The 11,313-nt window shown below is 38.4% G+C and overlaps 1 protein-coding gene across 1 annotated transcript; it reads left to right on the top strand.

Moving 5' to 3' along the window:
• The first annotated feature begins 6,961 nt into the window (after window positions 1-6,961).
• On the top strand, window positions 6,962-10,286 carry LOC110931859 (cytochrome P450 CYP72A219). The gene is made up of 4 exons (XM_022175232.2): window positions 6,962-7,238; window positions 7,325-7,542; window positions 8,496-8,740; window positions 9,367-10,286. Exons 1-4 carry the CDS (start codon window positions 6,962-6,964, stop codon window positions 10,184-10,186), a joined length of 1,560 nt encoding a protein of 519 aa, XP_022030924.1. The 3' UTR covers window positions 10,187-10,286.
• The last annotated feature ends 1,027 nt before the right edge of the window (window positions 10,287-11,313 follow it).

Here is an 11,313-nt window from a genome sequence, read left to right as displayed (position 1 = left end):
GACTTGTAACTCAGATTACTAATTAAACTCTTTTATAACCTTTTAAATGACCAAAATGCCCTTTCGGGGCATAGTTTGGGTTTAAAAACATTTTGGGCATAATAGAAGATATCTTACTGATGTCACAACATATTTAGGGCATATTAACTTAGGAAACTTATATATGATTCATATGGTTACTCGTTACGCACTTTTCGCGTTCGGATCGGCTTATGTAACTAGTTTACATAAATTAGCCGAAGCGGGTCAAACCATATCATTTTTGTCTCAAAATCCAGAATGTGTTTAAGTTACCCATATTAAACAAGCATGCAAGCTTGTCGGGTCAAAACCACATTCTAATCCGGTCTTCGCTTTATCACGCGTTGAACCGAATCTTTTTTTAAAACTAACCGGTCTAAGCTTAGGCTAAAATAAAGACCCGTTAGGATTCTAATAGGTTATTATAAACCTTCGTTCCAGAATAGGAGACCCGGTAAAAGCTATTTGCATTTGCTTATTGTGACTATACTTGCTCAGGTAAATACTTTTAACTTATTTTCCCTATACGGGCTTGGGGTACGGTATATAAAATACCGCTTGGTCGGGCATTGAATCTTTAATCAAATGAAGGTTAAATCATTGAAATGACCCGTTAAAATTGTTTTGTTTTCTTAAAGCCTTTGGGGGGTTAATGACCATGTCCCGGATATCCTTGGCATCATTTTACGAAATGGCCACGACCTAAGCATGCGGGTGTAGGCGTACACCCGTTAGTGCATAAATAAATATTAAGGTATAACCGCCGGTTTTGGGTTTAACCGCTGCGGGACTATACCATGTGGTGTGTCTGTTGATCTTTAACCCGGTGTCAACCCGGGCTATTGAACGCAAAAGAAACATGTAAATCTTTTACAAGTTTATATTCAAATAATTATCCCAAGTTATAAAAACCTTTTTGTGCCATGTGCATTCAAATCAATTTTAAACCTTTTCAAAATGAGTCAGTTAAATTGTATTTACCAGTGTAAACTGACGTATTTTCCCAAAAAGGCTAAGTGCAGGTACTACTCGTAATAGGCTGGCCTCTCCTTAGCATCAATAAGAGTCTCACAAGCTTGGATGCGTTTAAATCTGTTGAACAAGTTTCCTCTTTATTTTGATCAGCCTGTGGATCTGTTTCAACTACCTTGTGATACTTAAATATTACAATTTTATTTGGTTGAAATAAATCTATCTTTTGCTTCCGTTGTGCATTTAAATATTGTGTTGTTTGACTATGATGATATCAACTACGTCACGATACTCCCCACCGGGCCCACCGGTAATAAGTGGAATTATCGAGGTGTGACAGGTAAACCATAAAAGGAAGTCAAACTGAACTTCAATGAGACCCGTATGGGTCGATGAGAGGCATATGCAAGTGGGGTGTCATAAATGTCCTGTCAACTTTTCAGAAAAGGTAGGTGGATATGGGTCTCATCGAGCTATACGAGGCATATGGGCTGAAAAGTTGTCAGGATCCGTGCCCACCAACACGCGTATAGGAGTTGTTTGTTAAAGCGTATGAAGTGTATAAAGGATATACTATAACCAATTTATCAGCTCCTGTACAGGAGGATAAACTGGTTAAGGTTTGTGTGTTCTATGCGAGTTGTGCGAGTTCGAATCCCGGGGGAGGCCGGTCCGATACAGAAGGACCCCTCCCTTTTTATTTGACATTTTTTATATGAAGCACTTTAATTAAAAAAAAAATATAAAAAAAAATTGTTGCGTACACTATGTTTCACGGATGCTACACCTAACACAAGTCAATAACTTCTTTTTGTCGAGTTCTATTACTACGTAGTAACGCCCTACCCTGTGCAATACGAGACATGTACATTGTCTCCCATTCCATAGCTTCCATACTTCGGTATATATTCCAAAGTCAATTTGGTACTTGCATCGGGCTATCATCCACTAACTTAACCATGACGAAATGGCTATCTTTGACATAAGCAATCGTTAAAATGGAATGGTTCGGGTAAACCTGCGGTCCATCGAACATCGGGAAGTAAGTTTGACAAACACCGTTGCTTAAATGTTGAACAATCACCCCAAATTTTTGAGCCACCAACAACCCTGTGTAGGGCAACCACATCCAACATGCCATAGGTGCAGGTTCAACATTTAACCAATTTATCGATCGATACACATTTACGTAACATCCCTTGTCCAATGATTCGAGTATATGGCCCCAACGCTTTTTGTTAATGAACATCTCGTCGAGTAGCTCTTGGCGGACCCACTTCCACTCTTTCTAGTCATACCCCAAACCCATAGCTATGGATCGAAACCCATAGTTACCGTCCGGCTGGGCATCTTCGATATGTGTTATGTATCTCCGATAGCTAGATGGAAGCCAATCCTTAAAACGCTCGATCACGTTTTTGTACCTATAATTGGCAAAAAAATAAAAAATATTAAAAAATAAAAAATATTAAAAAATAAAAAATTGAAAAAGAATTCTAAATATATGTATGTATATACGTATGTACCTGTGCCCGGCCAACAGTGGAAAGTCTTTATCTATAATCGGAAGCGTATTTTTTTCTTCTTTGTTTTTCTTTGAACGACTACGTCGCACAATTGGCTTTTGAGTGTAGTCGTTCCTCTGTGATTCAGGTTGTTTATCTTTACGTCTCGCAAGGTCTTCATTCTTTTGTTGTTTTGCTTTCGTATTTGGGCGGCCCCGCATATCTTGTTGTACCTCAGGCGGTTGATGGTCAGTCATACTTGGAGTCAACACCGCTTTCATCTTCGACAACATACTTTTTAACACTAGAGGTGGCTGCGTATGTAGTTGCTGTGTGAGTTTATCCATTTCCGCCTGAATATTACACTCGTCTTGATTAAGTTTTTCTGTCGAAAAATCAAGTTTTGTCCAGAATTTATCTATCGCGGCAAGTGGAATTTTGCAACCTGTTTTTCAAGAATCATTGTTAAAACATAAAGTATAATGATGATTATATTCTATGGATCGAAGCATATGTTATAGTTGTTATGTTACCTGTATTTTCCCACCACTCCATCTGACAAGCACATGGCAACCCACAACCCGTAGAAAGCTGGTGGCTACAAGTCCCCCCTCCTGCCCTCAACGCATTTAGCTTCTTCCTCTGGACAACCAACAACTCTAAGGCTTTTTGGGAAACATTACCGCGTAGGATGTCAAAAAATGGAAATCTGTGGTCCCCCATTTGCACGGACCTGCTCTCCTCAAAACTAACTTTTATTTGTATCTTTTGTGACTCTACAACTTTGCCAACAAGACACACAAGTCTATGGAGCGAGTTGTTTGGCCCTTTAATGTATCTCTTAAACTTAGAATGTTGGCTTTCAACTCTGTTGGTTGTATGTTGACCAAAATTGGGGACTGTGTTTCCAAGCTGAAACGAACTTTTCTTTATAATCTTTCAGCCACACATCATACAAATAATCCAGAACATCTGAAAAAAATTGAATACAATGAGTTGTAATGTTTGTATGTATATATGTATGGATGAATGTATGTAAACTAATATAATATGTACCTGATCGTCCGTCGTTAACCAGTCGCGTGAAAAGCCACTGAAAGTTATAATTATATATCGTCGGAATGGGAGAATTACACAGTCGAGACCAAGAAAGCTTGAATATTTTCCAGTCTTCATCCGTAAATTTTGCCCGACAGTGTTTTAGAATATTCTGTGAGATGTGCCACCTACATAGCAATTTGGAAGCTTTTGGTAATACTTTATCGCAAGCATTCATCAAAACTTGATCCCTATCTGTTACAATTACACGTGGCTCCATGCAATCTACCAACAATTCTTTGAGCTTCTCCAGGACCCATAAGAAGTTATCTTTTTTTTTTCTTTAGAGACAAACGCATGAGCCACACAAAAAGACTTGTGTGTCGATGTCACACCCACAACTTGAATAAACGGAAGCTTATACTCATTCGTCTTGTAGGTAGCATCAATCATCAACACATGTGGGAATGCACGCCACATGTTGTACGAGTCCGGATGAACGAAAAAAAACCTCCTCGACCGCGTTTGTGGAGGGATTCACTCTGGTGAAATAAACGTACCTTTCTTCTTGCAACATGCTCTCCAATATCTGCATTGGAGTTCGATCCCGTACCATATTTTTTGTTTAATCTTTTTAATCACGTTTTGTACATCTTGTAGAATGCATACGCTATGTGGGTATGATTTCTTATGGTTAAATGTATATTTGTAGGCTTCATGTTTTGCAGATAAAGTCTCTCCACCAGTGATTCTTCGTCCGGGGTCAGCCTTCTAGCAAACGCGTGGCCTTCGAGAAATTCAGCAAGCTCATGGTTGTGAATGTTTTTCTTCTCCACAAGGCTCCAACTACCACTACTTGAGTCTAGTTTCCCTATCAGACTAAAAGGACAGCCAACCTTTTTGCTACTGGAACGTCGAACGGATGCTTTACTTTTGGGTTCGGCACCACGATCGCATTGCAACCATATCTTCATTGTCCATGCTGACGCACCTTCGCCTTTTTTCCTCGTTCGTTGGGTGACAATGACGTAACCTTTCGCAACTTCTCTTTTGTATACCCAATTCTTCAATTCTTCAAGTGACCCAAATACCTCAAAAAAAAAGGTTCATTAGAAATCCACATAAATGAAATTAATATATTAATTTGTCGAAAAAACAATAAAAAAACTCGGGTTCAACATCGGGTTCGGGTTAATATGTATGACACATTTTAGGGTTTGTATGAAATTTCGTGTGATACATATCTATTTTTAATCAGTATACATGCCTCGTTCGTGTTCGTTCGGTTCATTTACAAGTCTAAGTAATCTATTTTTAACAAAATATTTCACCAGAACATATATAATATTTCACCAAAATGATAACGAAATCGGGTTAATATGTATGACACAATTTCGGGTCGGGTTCGGGTTAAACATTTTCTAGATTTCTCCTACCTAATAAAAATTATATACATACGAATAACATGTATACAAAATCATTTTATCCACTCTAAAATTATATCAACATTATATAACACGAATAACACGTAATTGACGGTTATGTCATACCTTTTTTGTTTTTTTCTCGTCATTAGCACCTTCCTCGTTAGCAGGTTCCTCGTTAGCACGCTCGTCTTCGTGAACACCTTCCTCGTTAGCAGGTTCGTCGTCGTCAACATCCTCCTCAAAGTGCATTACACCTTCCTCGATTTCGTTATCATTTTCCTCAAAGTCCTTAGCACATTCCTCGACTTCGTTATCATTTTCCTCAAAGTCGTTAGCACCTTCTTCGACTTCGTTATCATTTTTCTCATACTCCTTAGCACCTTCCTCATACTCTAACTTGTGTTTGTTTTCCGTATACGAATGGTAAGTCACGTATTCGTGTCGCGGATAACTTTGGGCAATGTAAGATGGTTCCCCCTCATCTACAAACACCTGGTTCAAGTCAGGTAACGTGGGTCGCACACCCCCGTCATCACAACGAGGCACGGACACAACCTCCCCCTCACCTCGATCAACGCCGGATAACCAAACGCTTTCGGAGACGTACGACTGGTTCGAATCTTCGCCAAAAATATTACCAATGCCCCAAAACGACATCTTTATGCTTCACGGTCTCAACCAAATTTTTTAGTTAAGAATCTTCAGGAGTTCAGTCGGAATTTTGCGAGTTTGAAAAAATTTGGAATAAAAAATCCCGTATGTTTTGGGTAAATAAACATTTTTGGTCGATAAGGGTCGTATAGGTCGATAAGGGTCATATGGGTCACTTTCACGCTTTTTCAGACTGAACTCCTTTCATGTCAGTAATTATACCTTAAATTCATCAAAAGTCGTGCCGATATGCCTCTCATTGCTCAATGAGAGGCGTATAGGTAATTGCTTTCACACTATATACTTCCCTTATTGCCCTATATGCCACCTCTGGGGGGGGGGGTAGGGGTGTGCACTCAAAAAGTAGGGGTGTGTCAATACCCTCACCCTATATATATAGCCGGGTGGTTGACTGTTGGGTTGGGTGAAACGCTTGGCTTGGCCAAACGGTTAGATTTTGAAATTTAAATGTCCCGCTATGACCTAGCCAACAAGCGAATAGGAGCCGGCCACATAGGATCGATAGCCCGCCCCACGTCCGGCTTTAAACTCCTGCCCCTTGGGCCACGCCCGAACCCAAGCCCACCCGGGATGGTGGCTTAGACGTTTTCAGCCAACCCACACCCCAACCCCCGCCCTATACCCCACATTCTAATATATATGTTATGAAATTATTAACATAGGTTGCGCCATTAGTATATATGCTATGTAATTATTGATGCATACTACATAATCTGTTGGTAACTATTTTACATATGTTTGCGTAATTATTCATATTTTTGCGTAAGTATTGCTGAGCATATACCTCGCCCACCGCATTCTGGTAGCGTCATGCCTTCGCACATTAGTTCTACTTAATTTATACATTAACCCACCCTCTATACATGTATGCAGTGGGGCAGGTTAGAAGGGGCCAGGGGGCGGTCGGCCCCCGAACTTTTCGTTCGGTAGTGTTATGTATGTAACTTTCGTATAAATTTTTTTGGGTATATACGTTTTCGACCCCACGGTTCTATAGAAATTTTGGGGTATATAGGTTTTCAACCCCCTGCCGGAAGTCTCAAACTTCGCCACTGCATTTATGTGTGCATGTTATCCACCGTTAATACCTTTGATTATAACGAGACACTAATGCAAAAACAAAAAGACAGATGGAAACTAGAGAGAACCCAAATTAAAAATGCATTTTTTTACAAAATTTAAGAAAACACATCAATCATACTTCATTTTTTACGATGATGATGTTAGATAGTTCAACCTTTGCTTCCAACTGCATCGTTACATACAACAATGATGTCATTTATATAGGTCAACCTTAGCCATAACTCTCTTTTCATCTTGAAGAAAATGGTGGCAATAGTGGGTAAAGTTGTGATCGCCATTGTTATAGCTTTGATAGTAAGGTGGGGTTGGAAAGTACTAAACTGGACATGGTTGAAGCCAAAGAAACTAGAGAAGTGGCTGAGAGAACAAGGGTATCAAGGTAATCCGTACAGGTTATTGATTGGTGACATAAAAGACCTTGCAACAATGATGACAGAAGCTAAACCAAAGCATATTCAAATCTCCCATGATATCTTTTCACATTGTCTTCCTTTTGATCATCACATAATCACCAAATATGGTACTTATTTTTGTATCCAAATTATGAAATGGTAAAGTATTTTTTTTTCCTTTTTGGACTATGAAAATCCTAGAGTTGCTTGATAGGAAAGAAGTCGTTTACGTGGTTTGGGCCAATCCCACGGATTTACGTAACGGATCCAGAACTTATAAAGAAGATTTTATCAACACCCGACGATTTTCAGAAGCCACATCCAGAGCCGATACGAGATAGCATCATAGGTGGACTTCTTGTCACGGAAGGTCAGAAATGGATCAAACATCGTAAAATAATCAACCCGGCGTTTCATCTTGAAAACATCAAGGTCAGTGCTAATACCAATTTACCTTATTTTTAGAGTAAACTAGGTATTTTGAAACACTGTAATTACATGATTTGATGGTAAAGTGTCTCATCTCTGTTCTAGAGTTGACATCGTTTGAAAAGTTTTCACAAATGGGTTGCCAACATCTCCAACACATTTTTTATTTTGACTTTCTCTTTTTCAGTTTTTATTAAAACTTAATTTTTTTAAACATGCATTACTTTTAAATCCAAGTATATAGTTTTTTTTTTATTTCAATATGACATTTATACAAAACCGAGTTGTATAAGAAAACAAAATATTTTTAAATGTTGCAAAATCAAAAAAGATATATTTTAAATGCAAGTTGGTTTTCAATAAATTTATATCAGAAGGTAAACATAAACCAAAAAAAAAAAAGAAATAGCTAAACTAAATGTCAAATGAAAACTAAAAGCAGAAAAATGAAAAATGAAAACCAAAAAGTTTCGGGGATGTCGCCCTTGTCCCTAGAAGTGTACAAATCAGTTTTTTTTTTTCTAAAAAAACTGGTCTGACTTTTTTAACCGGTTTCGGTTTTTTTAGGAAAAAACGGGTTTACAAAAACTGGTTCGGTTTTTAAACCTGTTTGATACGAGGAGAACCCGAGCTAGTACTAACTGGTTCCTTTTAAGTAGGTTACAAATGTCAAGAAAAAGAACTGGTCTATAACCGTCGGGTCAGGTTGAGCCCGAACCGGTTTTTTAAAAACCGGTTAAATAACCTGTTTCGATTGTTTTTTCGATTTCGATCCTAAAACCGGTTCTTTGTTACATGTGTGCTTGACCATGTTAGCTCCCCAACCCTATGTGTGAACTTTTCAAAACTATACCCTCATGTTATCACATTCTTTCAAAATTACCACTTTAAAAATTATAGAAATTCATGTTTCATCTATAAAATCTAAAAAAAAAATTATGTTGATGGGCTTATAGAGTATGTTCTCCGTGATTTGTTCGAGTTGTACCGACATGATCAAGAAATGGGAACTGTTGACTGTCGGAAGTGGTTTAGTGGAAATCGACGTGTGGCCTTATATTGATAACTTAGCTGGAGATGTTATTTCACGAACTGCATTCGGCAGCTGTTATGAGGAAGGACAAAGAATATTCAGAATTCAGAAAGAACAAATCGATCTTATGACGCAACGGTTGCTTACAATTCATCTTCCCGGAGGAAGGTGACAACAATGATGATTCACTAATGTTTATTTAATATACGGTTGCTAAGTTGGTTGGTTTCTAGCTTGCTAAGCGGGCCGTGTTCGCGGGTTAATGGGTCGAGCCCGACATAAACCAGAAAATTCAACACGAACCTAACCTTGAAATGAACCTGAATATTGTGTCACACATATACACATATTAACCTGAATACAACACGAGCAAATGAGCAACTGGATGAAATGAATACAACCAGTTTATCTTGACAAATAAGTTATATTTATTTATTTATTTTTACGTATTAATACTTTAAACTTTAATATTACATATTACTTTTTATGTTTTGTAACCAGTTATCTTTCAAATATGCTAATTTATTATAGTTTTGACATAAAAAAATACCCAAATAATTCAACTTATTACACAAACACATTTTAAAAATAACAAATAAATTGGTTAAACGGGTTAGCCCGTAAACTTGTCGGGTTAACACTGTTCACAACTCGTTTAGCTAAACATGTCTGTACCCGAAAGTAACTAACCCGGCCTCGTTTAGTCTAAACTCAAACCCATAAATTTCATATTAGGTTTGTTTTGTCGTTTTATGTTGTGTCGAAATTTAAACCCTAATTGGTTTCAAATGTAGGTTCATACCAACCAGAGCAAACAAAAAGTATAACGAAAATAACAACACACAACGAATCCTACTAATGGGTATAATTGATAAGAGGAAGAAAGCCATTGCGATGGGAGAAGATACAAACGATGACTTACTTGGGATCTTACTCAAATCCAATACAAAAGAGATCGAAGAAGATGGAGTTGGAATGAGTATGGAAGATGTAATCGAAGAATGCAAACTGTTTTATATCGCTGGCTCAGAAACAACGTCAAATTTGATCGTCTGGACCATGGTTTGTTTGAGTTTAGATCAAGAATGGCAAACAAAAGCTCGAGAAGAGATTATGCAAGTTTTTGGTAATCAAGAAATACATTTTGAAGGACTAAAGCACCTCAACATTGTGACGATGATACTAAATGAGGTTCTTAGACTATACCCACCTGGAACCATGGTTACTCGAGCTACCCATAAGGAGACCCAGCTAGGAGACATGATGATACCATCTGGGGTGCACATAACCATACCTATAATGCATGTTCATCATGACCCTGAACTATGGGGAGAAGATGCAACATTGTTCAAGCCTGAAAGGTTCTTAGAAGGAATCATGGGTGCAACCAAGGGCAAAGGGTCGGGTTGTTTTTTGCCATTTAGTGGTGGTCCAAGGGTTTGCATAGGGCAAAACTTTGCCATGATAGAAGCAAAGACAGCCATAGCTAAGATTCTACAACGGTTCTCATTTGAATTTTCTCCGTCTTATAAACATTCTCCTTTCCCATCGTTCACTCTTCCTCCCCAGTACGGCGTTCATTTAATTTTACGTGCCAATGGCCTCTCGCCCTAGTGGCATTACGTGTTTATCCACATCAAAGTGATGCTGAGTCGAACCCCACAATGTAAGCATTAGGTGGATTTTAGGAGGACTGATATGTGTTCAATGTGAAAAAAATAATAATAACTATTTTACATAACATATAATGGCAGTCCGCATTTTGAACTACAATCACTACTAGAAACGGGTACCTTAATAGCCCTTTTTTGTCGCCGCTATTGAGTTTTAGGGGCGACATGTCGCCGCTACATTGTTGTCGGTATAGGTCGGCCGCTATTGAACATAATGTCGTCGCTAATGCATACGTCGCTGCTAATGCCTCTGCCGGAGTATGCTGGAAAGTTCGCCGGAGATGGATTTCCAGATTTCAAACACACAAATCATCACTGTTTGTTTATACTTGAAAATGAAACTTAAACACAATAACAAAAAAACGATTAATTTCTTATTAAGATCCATTTACATTACATGGTTTTTACAAATACAAAATAAGTGAACGGAGCTATAAACAAACACTACATAACTCTACAAAAACTACAACGGTGTGGTTGTTATGGCGGTGGTTGACGGTGGCGAATGGCGGCGGTTTTGCTGGGTGGTGAACGATGAAGCTTCAAATGGTCAGCAGCTTGATGGTGGCGGATGACGGTGGTTGACGGTGGCGGATGACGGCAGAATTTATACCACAAATACACCAAATGACCAAAAAAATTCTGAAAGGTTATATACGATGTGTATAGCGCTATACACAGCGTATATAAACTTTGTGAAAAACTGATGCTTCAAACCTACCAAAATGACCCAAAAAATTCTTATGGTTTATACACCCTACGTATAGAGCTATACGCAGCGTATATAAAACCTTGTTTTCTATGCAGTGGTTGCTGATAAGGCTCTGAAATCCATGATTTATATACGCTGCGTATAGATGTAACCTTATACGCTGCGTATAGATGTAACCTTATACGCTGCGTATAGCTCTATACGCAGCGTAGGTAAAGGTAGGGTTTGTTAGGGTTTGGTGTGCAAATATGCAACATGGTGTGCCAATATGCACACCCTTATTGATACATGCTACATAATATGTTGGTAACTATTTCACATATGTTTGCGTAATTATTCATATTTTTGCGTAAGTA

The sequence above is a fragment of the Helianthus annuus genome, chromosome 3 (assembly GCF_002127325.2).
Source record: "Helianthus annuus cultivar XRQ/B chromosome 3, HanXRQr2.0-SUNRISE, whole genome shotgun sequence".
NCBI classification, from domain to species: domain Eukaryota; kingdom Viridiplantae; phylum Streptophyta; class Magnoliopsida; order Asterales; family Asteraceae; genus Helianthus; species Helianthus annuus.
The sequence above is the reverse complement of the archived record's forward strand: the minus strand, read 5'-3'. Positions and strand labels throughout refer to the sequence as shown.

Coding starts and splice junctions, on each gene's coding strand:
- LOC110931859 (XM_022175232.2), top strand. CDS start 6,962: ATGGTGGCAATAGTGGGTAAAGTTGTGATCGCCATTGTTATAGCTTTG. Junction 7,239..7,324: donor TCACATAATCACCAAATATG/GTACTTATTTTT, acceptor GTTGCTTGATAG/GAAAGAAGTCGTTTACGTGG. Junction 8,741..9,366: donor ATTCATCTTCCCGGAGGAAG/GTGACAACAATG, acceptor TTTCAAATGTAG/GTTCATACCAACCAGAGCAA.